The sequence below is a fragment of the Balaenoptera ricei genome, chromosome 2 (assembly GCF_028023285.1).
Source record: "Balaenoptera ricei isolate mBalRic1 chromosome 2, mBalRic1.hap2, whole genome shotgun sequence".
In the NCBI taxonomy this organism is placed as follows: Eukaryota; Metazoa; Chordata; class Mammalia; order Artiodactyla; family Balaenopteridae; genus Balaenoptera; species Balaenoptera ricei.
The window spans coordinates 45,630,290-45,652,804 of NC_082640.1; the positions used below are offsets into that span (position 1 = coordinate 45,630,290).

Consider the following 22,515-nt stretch of genomic DNA (forward strand, 5'->3'; position numbering starts at 1 on the left):
TGGGCTCAGTAATTGTGGCTCGCAGACTCCAGAGCACAGGCTCAGTAGTTGTGGTACACGGGCTTAGTTGCTCCATGGCATGGGGGATCTTCCCAGACCAGGGATCCAACCCGTGTTCCCTGCATTGGCAGGAGGATTCTTAACCAGTGCGCCATCAGGGAAGTCCCCTGACTGCTGTATTTTTTACCAGCTCAGTTTTGTGCTGAACATTATTGAAACAGCCTATTCTCCTTCAAAGGAGCTATAAAATGCATTGGATTTTCTTTTCCTCCCAGGATGATCATAGTTTAAAAATGAACTTTAGAAAAAGCATTAGGACTCTTCATTTTTGCTGTTTTATTCATTGGCAGTTATACAGAATATAATTTAAATGACCAAGCTGTCTGATCTAAAGAGGATATTTGGAGTGTTTAAACCTAGTTCCCTGTTTTCCATTTTTTTAATCAGATCTTATCAAGAGATGTAGACCGAGTGAAAAGACTCAGCATGACAGTCTGGAATACAATACAGTTCCTTAAAAGCTGCTTCCAATGGGAATCCACATTGAGAAGTACAGTAGCATTCGTGGTAAGCTTCCTTTTTTATGTTCAGCTTATTTGCTTCTGAGTCCCAAGTCCGAATGCAGATGGGTTTTATTTTACTTACGTGAAGCAGAATGAGGTACATTCAACATAGCTGAAGTTTACCCTGGGAAGGAAACTTTTAAAAAAAGGATAGCCATTCATCTTTCTAAAATATATTATGACATAGGAGATTATGTAGGAGGTGTCTTTCCAAGACCATACTTGTCAGATTTACCCTTGGAAATCCCTTAAATTACCCAAATCATACTTATATACTATCTCTTGATAAGGTAAAGAGAGCCAGTGTTCTATGCATTTTTAAATGTTTCTGTGGTGCTTATGATAAACCATTTGTATAGTCCCCACAATGTGTTTGTCTCCTTCTGTACCCATGAGGGCCAGTGTTTTCTGAAAAACGGCAGTTGAAAAATCACATGACTAAATGAAGACTAAATTGCTCTAATTTATGTTTTAAGTAAATCATTGGCAAACTTTGGTATAAAAAACATGTATTCAGATCAAACCTCTTGAAATGTAACCGATTACTACACATTACACCTTGACCCAACACCACAAAGGAGAACCACTGTCTGTGAAATACATTCTTATAATAATAGTTGGCCTTTCCTTATGAACATAATAAAATCACGGAATCTCAGAACTGCATGAGATCTTAAAACCACCTAGGTCAACCACTGAGAGTCCAAGGATCTTGTAAGGACTTGAAAGTGAGCATAATGTCCTCACTTTACATCTGTGGGCATCCTCCCTCATCTGTAAAGGCACTTGTCATTGATCAGATTGGTAGCGTCAGGCATGGGAGGAGAAACCAATTTGCTCGACTGCTAATCTTGTGCCTTCTGTATTATGTCATTAACTTCTGCACTGTGCAAAGATCACAGTAGGACCTCATACGATGTGTGAGTGGTTGAGTCATGATCACGGCTCTTTTGTCTCCTGTTTTCTATCATCCATGCTCTCTCTCTTACCCACCAGGCTCATCCACATTAAAAAAAAAAAAATCGGTCCCAGAGGTCAGTGGGTCAGTGGGTCAGTGGGACACCTTTATTATGCAAGCTGTATACTGGCTCCATAAGAGGCTTTTTCTTAGCCATTTTAACACATTGTTTTATCTTTAGTTAATGTTAGTTTTTCATTGGTTCAGGAGGTAGAAGGCCTGTGATGGCTGCAGCCTTGGCCTTTAATATACTTTTTCTTTGTTTTAAAGTTGCTAGAACAATTGGGCTTGATAACAGCATTAAGAAGGATTTTATTAATCCCTATCTGCCTTTGACTTGGCATTGATTCATCCACTTCCCTTTCTCACATTCTCCTCAGCTGGGGGCTTCGTGTGTTGGGTTCCTCTTCAGCCTCCCTGCCTCTGTTTCCCACCTGAATCCTCTCTACAAACTTTCCAGGGAATGTTCTGTGTGATTCTGGGCAAAAGAGGCGAGTCAACATGATTGGTGGCTTCTTCCAGTCAGCACCCCGGCCAGTCCCTTGGAGGAAGAGGGATTTCCTCTTGCTTGAGCTTAGTTTCTGGCACTGAGATTTTTAGAAAAACAGAGATCTGTTGCACTGGATTATGTAGGGGGATGACAGAAATGATTAATGGGCTGTCAGCCTGATCTGAAGAAAGATTACAACAAATGAATAGAAATAAGTTGTTTCATAGAGGGGGCTTCTAAACGAGAAGGGAACCTTGGCACTGGGGCCACTTCTGCATGGCCTGGGACCTGAGTGGACCCTCCTTGCCGACACCACACCGCACAGCCCTCTGCCAGGCTGGCTGTCAGAGGCAGGCCAGCACATCCTCCTTTAAAGTCCCTAGGGCCCAAGGAACGAAAGATAGAGGAGTGCTCTTCTTGCTGGTTTGCCAAAATGTGATTTTGCAAGGGTACCTGAGTTTATGAGATGGTGGGAGGCCCCACTGCAGGTGTGGATGGGGGACATTTTCCATTGGACATCATTGGAAAATGCAGAGTCAATTACGAGTGATATGTGCATCCATTCTCTCTCTCTCTAGGTTGTCCTGAAGGTACTGAAATAAAGACAGCTTCACTCAGATACACTTAGTTTTCTGTTTTCATTTGAAACTCTACTTTTGAATGTTTATCTCACATTTACTTTGACCAGCCATGGTGGATCTCAGAGATACTGCAGATGTAGAGACGTAGGTACCTCCCCTCCCTAAGCTGATGATGTGTAATTTCATTAGAGAATGTTTTTGTTGCTACCATCATGATGGTCACTCCAAAACTATTTCTACTCTTAAAGCGAGAACATATAAAGAAAGTACATTATTAGGATAAAATAAAAAATGCATTGTAGTCTCCCTTATTTTCTTTAATAAGATCATGGGTAGCCAAGCCTTCATATTTTTCAGAAAACATTTTGCTTTCATGGCTCTTGCTTACAGACTTAACGCTAGCTGCTTGTGGAGTGCTGATGGGTGATTCCAGGCCTGTGGGCTGCCACTGGCTGTGTCCCTGACTCTGTAAGACTCTGTTCAGGGTTGTCTTTCTGCACAATGTTGGATCCTCGGGTGACCTGGGCCAGAGAGGGAGGAATGGGGAGACTGTGATGCTGAAGCCTGGCTTCGCTCCCTCACTCCACTACTGAGAACACCGTGTTTGTCTTTGGTGGTACAGTACACACTGATGTTCTCCTATGATCTGCTGAGGACAGAATGCTGCTCCTGGTCTTTATTCATCCATGTGGTACTTTGTTCATGCTTCGTCCACTTGCCTTGGCATTACAGGGGCAGAGCAATTTCGTGCTGGTCTGAAGCAAGGTCCTAAGCCAAGAATTTATTGAACAGTAGGACTGCATGTGAAGGCCTTTCTCTATTAGAAATTAGGATAAGTGCTCTTTGAGGGTTCACTGCACAGGTGTGAAAAGAACCGTCTTGGCTAAACCCATCTCCATTGGGGCTCTTCCTTTACCTCGAGGTACAGCACCACAAGCTAAGGGCAGAAACATAGGAATTTTTCACTTCTGTTTTGTCAGGTAACATGAAGTTGCCTTACTAACATCATGTTCATGTTTCTATTTTCAGTTGATACAAAGCAGGAATGTTATAAGATCATGTTTAGTATATTATGGTTGTTAATCTTAAGACTTTATGAAAGCAAGCCATACATTTTCTAAGGGATCCTGTGGATGTATGTATGGATATATCGTATCTTGTTGAAAGCAGGAGTTAAAGGAAAGCAACCTGTTGAGATCTAGGTCCTGTGGTGTCCAGTCAGAAGTGGATGAACAAACATGAGAAAATTTATCTTGTTAGACTGTCTAAGCATTAACCTCCCCCACTAGGGGATTAATCCCCTCTCCACTTAATGTGGGTGGTTGTTCTCCCAATACTAAGAGAAGAAAGTTATCTTCAATTTCCTGACACCTGCCACGTGACTGTTGCTGTATACTGTTTAATTCATTGTTATTGTAAGAAATTAAAAGTGGACTATCTTTCTTTAATTTTTATTGAAGTATAGTTGATTTACAATGTTGTATTAGTTTCAGGTGTACAACAAAGTGATTCAGTTATACATATATATATATGTCTATTCTTTTTCAGATTCTTTTCTATTATAGGTTATTACAAGGTATTGAATATAGTTCCCTGTGCTATACAGTAGGTCACTGAATGTGGACTTTTTTAGAGCAGTCAGATTCCAAATCATACTTCTGTAAGCTTAATTTTTTGTTAGGATAATTACGGGAAACCTTGCTCATTACCTCTTTTTTTTTTTTAACATCTTTATTGGAGTATAATTGCTTTACATGGTGTGTTAGTTTCTGCTGTATAACAAAGTGAATCAGCTATACATATACATATATCCCCATATCTCTTCCCTCTTGCGTCTCCCTCCCACCCACCCTCCCTCCCTATCCCACTCCTCTAGGTGGTCACAGGGCACCCAGCTGATCTCCCTGTGCTATGTGGCTGCTTCCCACTAGCTATCTATTTTACATTTGGTAGTGTATATATGTCCATGACACTCTCTCACTTCATCCCAGCTTACCCTTCCCCCTCCCCGTGTCATTACCTCTTTTGAGTCTTTCTCCTTCCTCTAAGTTTTCTAGATTTTTTTTTTTAATGTGTTTTCTGAGCTTTACTTGCTTTAAGCTAAAGATAATTGTTTTTCACTCAAAAGTTCACATTCTCAGTTTTTCCAATTGAAAGATAAATTAATATAAGATGTCAACTTATGGACAGAGGCCTATAACTAAAACATCATGGCTAGAAGAAGCACATCTGTATATTTCCCTATGAATGGATTTGTAAATATACATGGTATTTTGTATACATGCCCATGGTCATTCCCAGTCACAGGCTCTGAACTCTGGGGATAATTAATGGCTTGTGTTGTTTCAGTGATTACTATGTGTCAGGTACTGTCCTAAAGCATGTTACAAGTGTTAATTCATTTAGTTCTCATAACAACCTGCTGATGTAGATGCCAGTATCAGTATTTCCTTTTTTACAGATAAGAAAAATAAGCCCATAGAAGTTAAATAAGGGTTAAATAAAGTGTCAGAGCTCATATGCTTTTAAGAGACAGAGCTGAGATTTAAACCCAGACCATCAGGATTTAGAGTCCATGGATGTAAACGTTGGGCTACACTGCCTGTCATTGATGCCCAGGATGCAGTGATCACGATCCTTGTATTTAGGTCAATATAATGGCTCCAGGGACAACCATATGAGTCATTGCAGATACGTATAATATCTAGATGTTATAAATGGAAGCTAAGCCTATTCCAAGATGCTTTGGGAGAAAGAAATCCTTATCATACAGGTAAGAATAATTCTCAGACATAGTCATTATATTCACAAGAGATGGAGTAAAATTAAAGAAGTGAAAGGTAGAAATGTCTCTGGCATCTTTGGGGAACAGCCCAGACCGTGGGAATCACATGCTTATGACCTCCGTGGAATTCAGCTTGATGGTCTGGAAAACCTCAGTGCTTGGTTCTAGGCTAAGCCCCAAATTGAGGTCTGAGTTATCTTTTCCCGCTTTTGGAGGAAGCTCTTAGATGATGTAGAAGGGCTTTCAAGGGGAGAGTGAAGAGTGAAAACAACTGACGGAAGGAGCCATGGAAGGAATCTGTAGTTTTCAGATCTTCTTCAAGAATTCCAAGTTGTTCAGAATAAGGGCTAGTAGTAGAGATGAGTAACTATCTACATTAGTAAATTACTATTAAATATCTTAAAACAGTGACTTTCAGAGAAATTGGCTCATATTTCTACTGTGGGAAGGGTGCTGTATTGTACAATATATTCCCATGTCTAGTGCAAATACATTATTTGATGATAGTTAAGAGGAACTGAGTTTGTTTTCAAAAGATAATTTTGCACTGTGGTATTTGTATTGTAGAAGCAATCATCTGTATGAGTTTTTTTGATTTGTTTTTCTCTCGGGTAATAGTACTTTATATACAAGCCCCAAATGTTGTCTATAAAAAGACCTAAGGTTATATTATGGCATAAGTGCATTAATTTTTTCATATGACAGAAAACATTTACTTGACAGTTGGCATCATCAGAAAATTATTTGAAATAGCAAAGGTCTCCCAATGCTGTAAAAAAGGATTGCATTTATGTAGTTTGGTTTTCCACCACTCTTTCAGGCCCTCGCCTCTTGCGTTGAGGGAGAGGAGTCTATGGGGGCATTGACGGATTCCTTATTTATTAAAATTTTACTTGGACCTTTGATGTTAAAAAGCAATCTAAGTCTACCATATATCAATGGGTATTTTCATAAAGCTATGCTTTTAACATCTGTGACTTTTTTTCCTGCATTTTTTGATTGTAAGAAAATGAAGAATTAATTCTTCAGAGTTGACAGGGCCTGCAATATGATACATAATTTAAAGCATCAATCAACTGTCCCGCTCCTCAATAAGGTTAAAATACAATTCTCCACTTTCTTAGTGATAGCCCCTATTTAACATATATAGAATTCTTAGCTTTTAGAGATCCTAGAATTTTGAGAAGTGTGAAATGATTTCAAACTGAACTTAAAAACAATAGCAACTGTAACAGAACGAACCCTTCCATCACACACATGTGTGCGTACACGCACTCACACACAAAACACTGAGAAGCAGAGGGCATTTGGGAAGCAAAAAGTTTCGCTGCTGAAAGTTTTCTGAGAACGATTTGATAAAAATTTCATGAGACCTTGCGGAGTGTCCCTGTTTATAATCCCTTCTGTGGCCCACAGGACATTCAGATTGAACTTACTTTGGTACAAATGACAATTACACTGGACGTTTTGTTTTCAGATTGGACGATTAAAATAGTGCTGGTCAGTTGTCTTTTTGATGCTTTAGATATTTATGTGTTAACTAGGTCTAAAAGATTTTTCTTTTTTTTAAAAAAAATTCTATCACCAGTTTATTCACAACTAGATGCACTGCATTTGATTCAACTTTTGGTGGCTGTTTCCACACCCACCAGAAGTCACAGTCGGATGTGCACAGCAGGCATCAATGCCTGTTTGGTGGGTGTTTGTGCAGTTGCTGCTCAAAGATTAACAGTAAAACTGAAAAAAAATCCACAGTTACAATCACCATTTTGTCTGGAGAAAATTTTTTAGGCATCTTAAATGTTACGTATATATACTTACATGCAAAAATGTATAAATATATTACATTAAATGCTTAAAATATTTGCCAGTTTATTATTTGTTTTATTTAACATTTGTATGATGATTTCCCAAATCTTTCTTTTTGCAGAGGACTACCTAACATACTTTTAAAAATACCTTAAAGTTCTTTTTCAGTATTTTTTTCCATAAGAACAATCCATTATTGCACATTGTGATTATAATTTTTTACAACATAATTGCACCTTCTATTGACAACTTCTCAGGCATTAACTAATTATGCCATTTAATAAAATTACAGTAATTGCATTAAAAGATTATCTATTGAAAATTTAAAAGGACACTCTTAGCTATTTTAGTATATTTCATGTTCATATTTTCAACTTTATAATTGAATTGCATTTCCAGGCAGAATCCTAGCTATACTGAATGAAATCAGCTGGTATTTTGGAGCATCCCAATTTTGAATAGTAAGCATTAGGTCTTCATTTTTTAAAATCCCAGAATAGCATATGTTGTCAGTCTTCACACGGCCCTGCTGGTTAATAAGTGAATGGTTCTGATAGGTCCAGGCCCTGTATGGGAACTCTCCGTCTCTACCTGCTGCCTTTCCTAAGCTTTCTATTGGGATGTACTTGCAAGTATACATTTTTCTGCCTTCTGTGAATTTTCTGGTTAGGAGCCATTGTCCTTTACAGATTCCAGAGAACTCAGTCTAGTTCACTCTGCTGTCCAGAGATACCCTACTGTTAATTTGAACTTGATCCTGAATTTAGGAACTTAAATCTTAGATGAAGAAAAGACTTCAGTGATCATGTCCCTCCTTGACCAAACCAGTGCTTCACTGCCTCCTTCAAGCTTGCCCCTCTTCCTCCCTCCCTCCTTCCCTCCCTTTCCACAATCATTGTTTGTCCAGTGTCTCATACACTGCTAGATATTGAGATACAGAGATGAAATGATCATAGTAAGTCATCCGACCATCTGTCTTCCTCCCCTCTTTTCTTCTCTTCCCCGCTTCATCTCTCCCTCTCTCTCCCTTCTCACCCCATCCGCCAGCCTCCCAGCCTCTCCCCAGTATCCCTCTCCACCTCCTTTGCTGCACCCTTTCTTTCTCTCCCCCAGCTTCCCTCCTCTGTCCTCCTCTTATATTTGAAACCAAAGCAGTAAACTTTTAATTAATAAAGCACACCGTAAGAAAAATTAAGTTTGCCCTTTGGAGAGCAAATTAAATAATAAGCATGGAACTATTTTAAACATATGAAGTGAGGTACAAATGTGAGTAGGAATTATTAGCTGATATAACTATTGGGAGGTTAGGGTGTTGCTCTCCTAACTCAGAGAAAAGCTTCGCTGAAGTGGGTACAGGTACACACACAAACACACACACACAGAGTTGCTGTTTCTTTGCAAAGGATGTGGAGGACCTGTTCGAGAATGGGGTAGAAATGCAAACAATTGTATTCTGTGTCATGCAATTAATGTACAAGAGTCAACTATCTCTAGAGCTGATTAATGTGCATGGAACCACCAAATTCCAAATTATGTGATTCTACCTTTAAGGCTGTGATAGTACTTTTCATGTTTGACCTAATAAATTAAGTTCTTTATATCAAAATAGGAGGGATTTTATTTTAATATTTCAGGTTAATGTCATATGCTAAAAAAATCATTCAGTGTAACGTAGCCATATGATTGAAGGATTATGTTAAGACATTGTGAGCTACAGATTGAATGACAGAGACCCAGTCTTTTATCTGTGTGTACGTCCTTACCGCTTATGATGGTGCTGAGTACATTGCAGGCATCTAATCAATGCTTCTTAGAAGAATACTGGAACTCATGCAGACCATCTATTACCAGATACTGTTTGTTTGTATTCCGACTACTCCTCTGACCATAGCAATCTGTGACCCCACCAGAGGGTAAAATTCAAAGACAACTGAACGACTTAATAATCATAATCTTTTCTGATGTGCATTTTCCCAACTTTTTCTGGACCCTGCCCATGGTGGGGGGGGTGGGTGTGATGGTGCTAATTTGCAGTAAAATGTCCAAAAGACAGTCAGCAGTAGGAGAACTTGGAGGAGGGGAGTTGGCAAATCTCTAACCCGGATCAACAGCCCCTGAATCTGGAGGGATTTTATTTTTGATTCTTACAGAGCTGAGTGCTTTTTTTCCCCCCTCCATCTGTTGCTATATATGACACCTGGATGTGCAAACATTTTGTCTGATGCAAAAATGGAAAAGAAGATTTAGAAATCAAAGAGAGAGGGTTGGAAGGGAGGAATAGAGTGCTGGTGTGTCTGAAAACAGTCAGAACCAATTTCCTGCTTCAGTTTTGATCTGTTGAAGAACCACGCTCAGCACTCACATTTCGGGCTAATTTGATATTGCCTTTTTGGTGGTCCGAGCTTTGTCATTTGTTTGGAAGCTGTCATCTTTATTAGTCTCTCTGGCTGATCTTTGGGGCTCCCCATCAGGTGGCGCGTGCTCTCCGTTGTCTGACTGGGCTTGGCAAGCCGCTGGCCCTTTTATTGCTGTGTGATGCGGGCATGCTAGCCGGGCAGCCTGTAATTAGACCCACCACAGATGACAGTTACAAGAGAGCCTGGTAATCATTCTAGCTGCCTGATCTGATGTTTATGGAGAGAAACCTTCTTTGTGGTCTGGTTAGGGTTTACTATACTGTATCTTACTTTTGCCATTTGATTTATAATTCAGGAAGTTGTGTTTTGCTACCTCTCCGCCGAGCTTGGAGTTGTGTCATTGGCTTTTGAAATAACAGCGCTAATTTGGAGGGGGTAGTTTTCATTGGACTGATACTGTAGCTCCCAATTTTATTAAAAAAGATAGGAAGACAGTTAAATCAAACAGCCAATTCATTATGTCATCATTTAAACGATGTTCCTGTACAGTGTTTACAAACTGTTTTAGTCTCCCTGGGATTTTCTTATAACCCAAATCCGTGTTTTTTGGCCCTTTAAAATGACTTTTCTATATATGGCCTAACTTTAAAATTTTTTTTGTTTACACTCGTTGCCAGGGATACTTCACTTTGTCAGGGAAAAATAAAAAGAAAGAAATATACTTATTAGCTCAATTGGTGTTGAGACCTCCATGGCTACGATTTTAAGTCTGGAAAAGCATGGAGCTATAGAATGTTAAGTCAGAGGGTTATGTTCATTCATGGGGGAAGAAACTGAAGGCTTCGGGAAAGTGATTTTTCTCCTGGCCTGTTAGAGCAGAAGATTTTCAGTCCTTATACCATTTTTACAGTGTGTGGCTTTCGTGGTCATACATTTTGCAATTATGGTTTTAGTTCGTGAGTATGAGCTGTATCTAAACAGTGTCCACAGATTGTGTTATTAAAAAATTTTTTTGAAAACATACTTTTCTGCAAGTCTTACATTTGGAAAATATTTTATAAGTCTGGAGAGCTGCTACTCAGAGGGGTAATATGCCCTGGAGGAACAAATATCTGTAGTATCTGTTACTTCATGTGGGCTTTTCTTCCAGCAGATGAATCTTCCTCATTAAGACTTGAGGGGTAGTGCTGCTGGCCCCTGAAGATGATGACGTGAGGATGATGATGATAATCTGTTTGCATGTTCTGGGTGTTTAAGTTTTGACTTCTGCTGTTCAACTTGTTCTTCCTTTATTGGGCTACAGTAACACTTGTAGTGAAATATTGTCTCACATTTGTCTTTTGTTTAAAGAGCAACAGAATACTAAGTATGAATTTGCCGATAGCAACATTTCTTCTGCTCTGGTATAAGCCAGGTACATGCAATTATAAGCTTTATTGTCAATTATCCCATAGCAAAAGTGGCTTTCCTTGGAAACCATTGAAGTCCTCACATTTTTGGTAAGGAAATTTCTGTAGGCTAATTTGTGCTCCAGATTCTACTTTGCAAAATAGGAAAATGTGATGTGTGTTTAGCTGTTAAAAAATTAGCCACCTGTGGCCTCAGTCGCCTATACCTCTTTCCATACATTTTATTTTGCATTCCATGCTTTTTAGACTTTTAGTAATGTACCCATTCCAAGAGAAAAATAATTGATTTCCAGGAAATCCTGTGCATGTGCATACACACACGCACGAACATATACAAGGGGGAGGGGGGCAGAGGAGGAGGAAGAGGAGAGAAAGGAAAAGGGAAAAGAGAAGGGAGAGCAAGCAAATAGCCTTTCCATTGCTGGAGTTTACTTAAAGACAGTCCTGCAGGTGGCGATAGAATCTCATAAATGATAAAAATCCCAAAGTAAATTTCTGTGCACTGTTTCTTGGGGATTTTAATTTCAGTAATTTATTTTTAATTTGATACAATCATCTACAAGCAGAAATCGTTACATTAGAAAAAATTCAAATTTCCATGTTGTGTAATCTCTGTTTTTATAAAAATTTTCTCACATATTTTATGGCTTGTTCATCTTTATGCACAAGAGATGAGATCTAGGTTATTGCCGAGCTGGTACAGATTTTATATGGCAAATAACCATTTTAAGCCTGTTTTTTAAATTTTTATTTTACTTTTTTTAACCTATAGCTAAAATTTGATGCCTGTGCCATCGGTTAGGTTCATAAAATCTTTTGCTATTGAGTATTAAGTTGTATAAGGGTAGTGCTGTGTGGGTGTATGTGTGTCAGTGTTTGCTTGTGTATCAGAGTATCAAATCAGTTGCTTCCAGAGGACATTTCCTTCCTTAGCTAATTGTTGAAGGTTAGTTTTAATCTGAGAGGAATCACAAATTCTTTGAAAGCTATTTATTTTATCCAGCAATAAAAAGACAACATAAACAGTTTGTTTGAAAACACTAGAAATTGCATAGTGGATATGATAACAATTTTTCAATTATTTTAGATATTAGGCTTTGTTCAAGCAAAGTTAAAACATTCAGTAGATCTTTCTTTCCTGCTAGTTGAGGTTCAAAAGTTCTTAAATTGCTTATTGTGAATGTATGTTTTCACTTGCCATTTTTTCTTAAGTTTGGGTTCGAAGATGCAAACTCTAAAGTGATTTGCTTAAACATAAAGCTAATTTTCAGCTCTCGTCTTTTCATGTAGCCTCATTTAAAAAACCTTTGCAGTGCACATTTTCAAGGGGAACTGCCTTGATTCTAGAAAATGTAATTATTTTGGTTTAAATGCTTTAGGCTTTAGATGTTGAGTGTCATCAACAGACAACTGTGATGGTCTTGAGCAAATTATGTGAAATTCAGTCTTTGTCTCTCTTCTGAACATTTCACTGAGTCTTATGGTGAAGTTCAAAACCAATAAGGTCTTGTATACTGTACCGTAGAATACAGAATTTCTTATAATAGAAGAGGGGGAAAAAGAGAAAAGAAGAGAAACCTTCTAGCCTTCTAATATTCTGTTTCAATTGCTATTCCAATTACTCATGAGGGGGAAGAGTGGAAAGCAAGTCAGACCCTCGGAAAACCTGTTTTGCTGCCTTCACATAAAGGATATTCAATTCTGTGCTCTGTTAGCAACTGACCAAAATCTAATCCATTAAAAAATATATCGTGGTAAGCAGTTCTTGAAAATGTTTATAATGAATGGTAAAAGCCAAGCTTCCACTGTGAGATTAGCAGTTGGAACAGGATGTGTTCATCAGGAAATAGGTTATTGCCTTACCAGTGTGTCCTGCTGCGTAACCTGCAGGATAGATGAAGATTTAAAAGCTTGCAGTGCAAGGAGTTTATTTGATTTCCCCCCTTTGCCTTCTTTTGCATATCACAGTGTTGTTTATCACCCATGGTGTTTTTTTCTCAACAAATCTATTCCAAAGTTCATTTTATAGACAAAAAGCATCCAGTGTTTTGGAGGTCGCCTCCCCCCTCCACGCCCCACCCCCGCCCCACACACCGGATGCTCATCAGTGACCTATTCCTATTAATGTAACTAATTCACTTTTACAGAGCGAACTCTGTAGCTTTAAAAAATAATAAGAGAATGGTGAAAGATGATTTTCCAGAAGTCTGGACTCACCCTCACCCCCCCATCTTAAAGATACAGGAAATACTGCTGTGGATTATGGTGATTTTCCTGCTTTTTGCTTGATTGCCGTCCAGTGTTGGAGCCAGTGGACAGTAGTGCTAATGAATAATGCCTTCTACATGGAGGATACCTATAGTCACACACACGCAGTGACTAAGAGATCAAATACACTGGCTAAAAAGCCTTAGGGAAGCATTATGTGTCTGAGGTCTGATCTATTGTCTGGGAGGTCAGATGAGTGTTAATGCACTCTGCAAAGATTACACTCCCTCTCTAATTGCTCCGACACTTCCTTAAAGGATTTAAACAGTCAGGAAAGGTGATGCTCCTTGTCAATTTTTGTCTTCTGCCTGCAGTTGAAGTTTATCTGTCTTTCCACTGAGACCACTAGATCAAGTAGCCTCGCCAGTGTCAAAGGCATAAACTCTGAATTAATAGTGAAAGCAAGGAGAGATGTTATTTACAGCTCCATTATGACTTGCTCTTTAAATGCTTTGCATTCCATCTCTGGTGTTTACATTGTGAAAACAACAGCGTATTCGCGTTCAAAAAGGGGGGCTGAAAGAAATCCAAGGCTTCACTTTGACTTTTGATCAGGTTTGTTTTCATAATCTTTTCTCAATGACATAAGGGCCAGTGTGGCATTTTGCATTGAATTTATTTCCGTTAAAGAAGTAAAGAATAGTGGACTTCAGCGTTTCCTCTGTGCTGCTTCCCCCCCCAACACACACACACACACACACACACACACACACACACACGCACTCCATTCTGAAATGTTTATCCTGAAGTAAGCGTGTACAAGACTGACCCACACGTAGGACCTGATAACTTTGTCCAGACCATCATTATAAATTTCATATGTTGTGCAAACACATTTTTAAAAACCTCTCCTCTCTGCATTAAAGAATGCTTACTCATTCCTCTGTGGTGTCTGGAAGCTGAGATAGTAATTTTATCAGACTCTGTATCTCTTACATTGCTTTGATTTTTAACTTAGTATTTTCTAAATGACACTCAAAAGCTTAAAGGAAGCTTTTACCAATTCTTCCATGATGGGGGTTAAGGAAATCCCGGGAATCTGTATGTTGCACATGCGATATTGCACTCCTTAAATTCGTAGTCTGCCTTGCTATAGGAGTGGGGAGGGCAAGCTTGCATTTCGCCCTGAGCATATTCTGCCCACCATGCGCAGTTGCATCACTGAGAGGTAAGAATTCCTCTTAGATCTGTTCAAATTGCTAGTATATGTGGCCTAGAGCCTGCAATATATTTATGTAGCTTCCAAAAGAGACTTGGGAGGATTCCCTGTAATTCAAGATGGTAGTCTGAATGATGGGTGTAGACGGATTTTTTTTTTAAAGAAATCCTTATTTGTCCCACGGGATTTTCACACTTTTCAGCTGACGGCACTGTATTTTACTCATATTGTGTAAAGCTGTCAGTGTATGCGTTATGTGTGTCTCCTGAAGACTGAGCAGATGACGAGAACTATTGCTAGAGGGGGAAAAACACATTTGAATCAACATCTTCAGGAGAGAATTTCTCCAGTGTCTCTCGTTCCTGCTCCTATGTAGACTGTCCCTCACACTTTGTCTTATTGTATGTTCCCTTGCACTGTTGGTAGATTACACTGAATGTTTCATCTGTATATAAAAATTAAAAATTCAAACAAAAATCTGGCCCACATGAAGAACAGGCCCTTTGGGCATATGGTTCATTATGCATATTCGTTTAATTACTAAAACACTTGGGATGGCTTTCCTGCCCTTGCTCTCAACTGGCAAAGTTGGATCTCTTCTACTGCACAGAAAATGTAGCACAGGATTCTGTTCTGAAGGAGAAAAAATGAAAAGGGGGAAAAAAGAGCCTTTGAAGAAATTATTGGAATTCACCAAAAAGAGGTATGATTCTCAGTATGAAACCAATAGAAGTCAGAATCTCTCTCCTCTTTTTCTCTCCTGTTTTCGTCTCTTTCTCCCTCTGATTTCTACCACTGCCCCTGAAGGCTGGTTTTACTGTGGTTCGTTTATATGAATGCAAGCAGGGCAGGAATGTGAGACTAAGGGTTTGCGTTTCAAGTACATTCCCTCTGAGCGACTCAAGTCTCATGATGAAGCTGTCTAAGTTTTATTGGTTAGAAGGGCCGTGCTATGAAAGTGTGACTTTAATTGATTTTTCAGGGCAAACAGGTGGTGATGGTTTAGACATGCCCTAGTCTCAGTGCCATTCCTAATTCGGAGCAGCACATATAATAGCTTTATTAAAATAAACAGTCTCCTGGCTTTGCTTTTACCTGAACATCTGCCTCTTGGATTTTAAAGGGCCTTTTAAAATATTTTCATTCTGTGCTTAAATGAATCTGATCCTAAAAAAGCTGAGGAAGACTTTATTTTCTATTCATGTCATCAAACTTATTATTTTTTGTTTGAAAGGAAAAACATTAAAATTCACACGGCATCTTTAAATAGGATCATTGTTGTTTCAGGAATTTTGGTGGTTGTTTTGGGAACATTTACTTACATGATGCAACAGATTTTAAACATAACAGGCCAAAAATTGAATTCGTACTTGCTGCGTTTTGATTTGAACTATTATTTTGGTGAGCAAAAGATTGTTTGAATGTCAGTGGTGTGTGTGCGTGTGTGAGTGTATGTGTGTATGTATGTGTGCACATACGTGCTTAAAGACCATATTTTGTGTTTCTTCCCGGTTTATAGTGATGTCTCAGCTTTGTCGGAAAGCTGCTTGGATTCCTCATCAAAATAAACTCAGGACTCCTAAGAGCATTTTTAAAGGAAAGGAAGATCCAAAGTTGGCATCAGTGTTGTTTTTAGTGGCAAGGATGTGTGGCTCTGATACAAGCACAATTTTCTTTTTGATTAAGCAAATAGGTAGTCTATCCAAGTAATGGGAGACCATCCAAGACATTCTTGATCCGATTCCTAAGGGAATTGTTCTTTGCTATAAAGAGCATCGCTCACTAACCCCTGTGGGAGAGTTCTTGAATTAAGGCACCTTAGTCTATTTTAAGCACACTGAACATGTAAAGAGCTACTGCAGGCTTAATGTGAACATATTGCAACCCTGCTTCTTTGAGTACCAGAAATAAAGCTGCAAGTGGAGGAACTTAATACAGTGAACTGCTTTATTCCATCACTGCGCTAATGCTAATTAGATACACTTGCTTTATTACCCAGAGCGTTTTTCCTGTATTCATTCTGATCCAATCTTTCTGTGAATATGAAGGAGTAAGTCTTAAGTGTTCAGTTGAAGTTTTTAGTCAGAATTGCAGCCTGATGCTCATGTGACCAAAGTCGGGGAACACTTTTAGAGAATGCTTTGTCCACTCTGTCCGCTTTGTACAATTAGAGCCCCGTCAGACTTCTCCTACCGAGGGTACCCACGGTGCCAACAATTACACCTCCGGAATAAGTGAGACACTTACTGGTACATTTAATGGAATTTTTTCTTGACCTCCTTGAGATGCCCAGCTTTATGGGGAATGAATACATATGTGATTTTTCCTCTCTTCCTTTAATCAGAGCAGATAATTTGCTGATGGCTTTGAAAGGTGTATTTACCAAAATCAGACTTTCCACTGCTCAATTACTAGCTTCGGCAAAAACGCATAATGAGAAATTTATTGTCTGGTTCTAGACCTGGAATTATGATCATTCTGGGTGAAAAAGCCAATATTCGCAGCACATTACATGCTTTGTCTCATTTAGTTTAGTGCTTTTCTACTTTTTAAAGTAGTTGTTCTGCCTTTATGAGTGGTGTGGGGATTTTTATTGGGCTACGAGTGATTGTTTGACTTCTTCCCATTTATGTAGAATCAAGAAATCAAGAAATGTAAAGTGTAGAGTGGCCGGTAACATGATACAAACCTTAACATGATGGGATTTTAATAAATACTTTATATTTAAAAGAGGGAAAAGATGATGATGTATTTAGAAAGGAATGCATGCATAAATACAAGTTAGAATCATTTATTTTTCTGTTTTTCAAAAAAATCCCATTATACAGTCAGAAGGGGAAAATAAATGTCAACAAAAACTCTCTGTCTAGAAAAATACAGTCTAAAAGTCTCCAATTTATATTTAATATTAGTATATTAAGGACTTTTTTTGTATAGACTTCCTCTAAAACCAGCATGGAATAAGCTACATTCTTCTAGAAATGTTCAGCTTAGTGTTATTGTGACATTGGCAGTTTGAAAATTACATACATTGTTTATTCAAACAGTTACAGAGGATAATAAAAGCAGGGAACACATAATCCAGGTATCTTTCTGCAAAAGTATTGGGAATAAACTGTCAGTTGTGATCATTCTCACACAAAACTAGAACTAATTGATGAACTAACTCTAAGAGAGAAGGCAAGACACCTAGTTTGATTTAACTCGCAATGAAGTGACCAGATCATTCCATGTCTTGTAGAAATAGTCAAAGGCAATGCCAGATAAACACCCAAAGTGGTATATTCTGATGCCCAAGAAAATAGACGGTTAATCAATGTTGATTTGGTAAACTTTCTATGTATGTTACTCGAGCATGATGTAGAGGCACAAAGGTTTTGTTAGAGGATGGGAGAAAAGTGAGGGTCAGAGCAGGAAAGGACTTTTCAGTTCTGGACCCAATCTGAGTTGAGGTTTGCCAAAGTCATTCTTCCTTGATTGGTGCTGTTTTCCCCTTACCTCCTTCTAGGTGGAGGCTGGACTGGGAAGGACTGGGAAAAACAATTTCTTACCTAGACCCAGTGGTTCCTTCCAAAGGTGTAAAATTGGTTTTCTGGTCAGTCCAGATAGCCTTTCATAATTTCCCTAGATGTGTTCACCTTTTTTACATTATACTACTTTATTGGTTTTCTATTGCTATTGTAACAAGTTACCATACACATGAGTGGCTTAAGACAACACATATTTATTATCTTACTGTTCTGGAGGTCAGGAGTCTACCACAGGTCTCACTGCACTAAAATCAAGGTGTTGGAAAGGCTGTGTTCCATTCTGGGGAGAATATGTTCCCTTTCCTTTTCCAGCTTCTAGAGGCTGCCCACATTCCTTGTCTCATGGCCCCTTCCTCCATCATATCCAGCAAGGGCACAAGGTTCAATCCTCACATGGCATCACTCTGACCTTGCTTCTGCCCTCACATCTTTTCCGGAATTTCTTTTTCTGCCTCCGTCTTCCACTTTTAAAGACCCTTTGATTACATTAGACTCAACCAGATAATCCATGATGATCTTCCTATGTTAAAGTCAGATGATCAGCAACCTTAACTCCATCAGTAGTCTTGATTTCTCTTTGCAGTGTAACATATTCACAAGGTCCGGGGAATAGGACGTGGATATCTTTGGGGTGCTATTATTCTGCCTACCACAACCATGCCTGTCTTCTACTCATGTTGCTTTCTGATGGATAAGGATTTCTGAAGCAAGCGTTGGTTCATTGCATAGAAATTAATTTAGCATACATTTGGGGGGAGGGGGGAAGAGTTTATATATTATGGACATATAAACCTGAGAATGGCTGAGAGGACTGTAATTACAAATATACAGAAGTCACATGTTATTAGTAACTTGAGAGACTGTTGGTATTTGGCTTGCTCTATCTGCTTCCCTGTGCTCATAGTGTATGGCTGGAGGGTCAGACATCTAGGAGGAAGCTATGTTCCTCTCCACACAGCAGATCTTGAATATCAGAACCCCAACAGGGGGAAGAATGGATGGGCTAGTTCTAGAGGGCAACCAAAAGGGGTAAAGGGACAAGGAGTGACTTGAAAGTTTGTCCAGGACTCAGATGTAATTCCTGGTAAGCGGGTGAATGTTACTGGGCATAAGATCCATGGCATTTCCCCACTTGATTCCCTGCGGTTAATAAAAATACAAGCCATGTTTAAAGAACCAACAAAAGCCTATATTCTCTGTAAAACACCCCTCAGCATCCCCGAGAAAAGTGGTTTTGCCCTTTTTCCTGGGCTATTGCTGTTTCTTTCTAAAATTTTTCTGAGTTTCTCATTTCCTTACCCCATTCCCATAATTAAGGGTAATTTGCTATTAGAATTATCTAGTTAAATATCTGATCCTATTATTTTTATTCTCTTAAAAAATACATTAAAGACTTCTCCTTTAGTTTACGATCACATCTTCAACTTACTACCATGACATACAGGTCTTTCCACGAACTGGTCTATTGTTTTCCTTCTCAATGCCTTATTCCCTGTGTCCCTAGGAAAGTTCTATAATCACAGAGAAGCTCATTCTTATTGCCCCTTAATGTTCACACACCCCCAACTCTAGTCCTAGCAACCACTTATGTATCTTCATCACCATAATTTTGTCACTTCACGAATGTCATATAGAAGGAATCTTATATTATGTTACCTTTTGGAATGTACTTTTTTTTCACTCAGCATAATGGCTTTCAGATCCATCCAAGTTGCATGCATCAATAGTTGACTCATGTCATGAATTTTTGAAAAATCAGAATACTGGGTAACATCAGACCTAATCTCACATGATGACAGTCAGCCGAAGTTGAGTACGGGGTGGACCCCTTGGAGAAGGTTTACAATCTGAGCGCACCCTGGTCCCCAACACTCCCCATGGTCTTACACCTGGGCTTCCTGTACTATATATTTTACCCTGACCCCTGTAGGCATCTGGGTCTGTAACCCCTGAGAGTAGCTACCATTTCTGAAACTGATGTAAAATGAGCAGTGTTTCACACATTAATATATCTGATATGGGAAAACAAATTGTATCCCCCTTCTTAGATGAGATGGGGAAACAAAGTATCAAGTAGTAAGTTTTGACAGAGTTAAAAAAAAATCTGCATGTCCTATTATGTTTATGGAGTGTCTACAAATGTATTAGACCACAAATTTTTTTTTTTTTTTTAAACACTGTTGACTACAAAGGAATTTGTACAGGTGTGGGGGAGAGGTGTCAGGGGTCATGGGGGTGGGACTATTAGGAAGAATGCTGCTACTCGTTTATTCCCAAGGCCGAAAATAGAGAAAGTGAGGAAAGCACACAGACAACTGCTGCTCAGGAACTCGGCATCACCCCCAAATTTTGTACCCATCATAGTTTTGGGGTGTGTGTGTGTGTGTGTGTGTGTGTGTGTGTGTGTGTGTGTGTTGTTTGGTGGTGTCTTTCCTCCTTTTCTTCTTTATCACCCATCCTGGCCTTCCTCACTTTCAAAATCAGCTCTTCGTCCTTCATAGCAGCTGTAAAACAATAGAAGTGGCTGCCTGGGAGTGCTTAATTCCAAGGCTTTGGAAGGCATTCCTAGGTCAGTGCAAAATCATAGCCATTATTTCCTGTAGTATGTTACCTGCCATAAAAATTTTATTATAAAATATATTGTATATGCAAGGGAGTTGATAAAACCATGCACATACGTGTACATTTTAAAGAATAAGAATCACTTGTTTACTTCCACTCAACTTAAAAAATGAAAATTCCCATTATTTCATTTTTATTTATTTATTTTTAAACATCTTTATTGGAGTATAATTGCTTTACAATATTGTGTTAGTTTCTGCTGTATAACAAAGTGAATCATCTATTTGTATATATATATATCCCCATATCCCCTCCCTCTTGCGTCTCCCTCCCACCCTCCCTATCCCACCCCTCTAGGTGATCACAAAGCTCTGAGCTGATCTCCCTGTGCTATGCAGCTGCTTCCAACTAGCTATCTGTTTTACATTTGGTAGTGTATATATGTCAGTGCTACACTTTCACTTTGTCCCAGCTTACCCTTCGCCCTCCCCATGTCCTCAAGTCCATTCTCTACATCTGCGTCTTTATTCCTTTCCTGCCCCTCAGTTCCTTAGAACCACCTTTTTTGTTTATATTCCATATATATGTGTTAGCATACAGTATTTGTTTTCCTCTTTCTGACTTACTTCACTCTGTATGACAGACTCTAGGTCCATCTACCTCACTACAAACAGCTCATTTCATTTCTTTTTATGGCTGAATAATATTCCATTGCATATATGTGCCACATCTTCTTTATCCATTCATCTGTCGATGGACATTTAGGTTGGTTTCATGTCCTGGCTATTGTAAATAGTGCTGCAAAGAACATTGTGGTACATGTCTCTTTTTGAACTATGGTTTCTCAGGGTATATGCCCCATAGTGGGATTGCTGCGTCATATGGTAGTTCTATATTTAGTTTTTAAAGGAACCTCCATACTGTTCTCCATAGTGACAGTATCAATTTATATTCCCACCAACAGTGCAAGAGGGTTCCCTTTTGTCTACACCTTCTCCAGCATTTATTGTTTGTAGATTTTTTTTTTCACACACACACACTGTATTTTACTTTTACAAGAGATAAATTGACACCATGCATTGTAAATGGATGACCACAACAAAAACAACGATTGCAATTACCAAACACGAAACACACTCATACTCTGTCATAATATAGACATTCAGTCCAGTAATCTTCCACTGTAACAGCTCCTTTACTTTGCAGTGAAAATTGATTTGTATATTCTTTGCCTCTGAGTCCCTGTGGGATTTTTTTTTTTAATTCAAACAGAAAGTCACAAAAATTATAATCATCCGCATCAGTTCACTCAGTCCCATGTAATTAATTTTTTTTTATCTTGATCTTTTGTTAGCACTTTTATGAGTTCATCAGTTTTTCATTAGAATTGTGAAAATGATTATTCTAGATTTTTTGATGATGGCCATTCTGACTGGTGTGAGGTGATACCTCATTGTAGTTTTGATTTGCATTTCTGTAATGATTAGTGATGTTGAGCATCCTTTCATGTGTTTCTTGGCAATCTGTATATCTTCTTTGGAGAAATGTCTATTTAGGTCTTCTGCCCATTTTTGGATTGGGTTGTTTGTTTTTTTGATATTGAGCTGCATGAGCTGCTTGTATATATTGGAGATTAATCCTTTGTCATTTGCTTGGTTTGCAAATATTTTCTCCCATTCTGAGGGTTCTCTTTTTGTCTTGTTTATGGTTTCCTTTGCTGTGCAAAAGCTTTTAAGTTTCATTAGGTCCCATTTGTTTATATTTGTTTTTGTTTCCATTTCTGTATGTGATGGGTCAAAAAGGATCTTGCTGTGATGTATGTCATAGAGTGTTCTTCCTATGTTTTCCTCTAAGACTTTTATAATGTCTGGCCTTACATTTAGGTCTTTAATCCATTGAGTTTATTTCTGTGTATGGTGTTAGGAAGTGTTCTAGTTTCATTCTTTTACATGTAGCTGTCCAGTTTTCCCAGCACCACTTATTGAAGAGGCTGTCTTTTCTCCATTGTATATTCTTGCCTCCTTTATCAAAGATAACATAACCA

General features: G+C 38.7%; 1 protein-coding gene across 6 annotated transcripts in view; it reads left to right on the plus strand.

Moving 5' to 3' along the window:
• Positions 1-22,515, plus strand: part of MCTP2 (multiple C2 and transmembrane domain containing 2) — a 189,449-nt gene that overhangs the window by 107,950 nt on the left and 58,984 nt on the right. For all 6 annotated transcript variants that reach the window (XM_059912573.1, XM_059912567.1, XM_059912568.1 and 3 more), the window contains one exon: positions 448-567. In XM_059912573.1, coding sequence (XP_059768556.1) covers positions 448-567 — 120 coding nt within the window. The remainder of the gene's footprint in view (positions 1-447; positions 568-22,515) is intronic.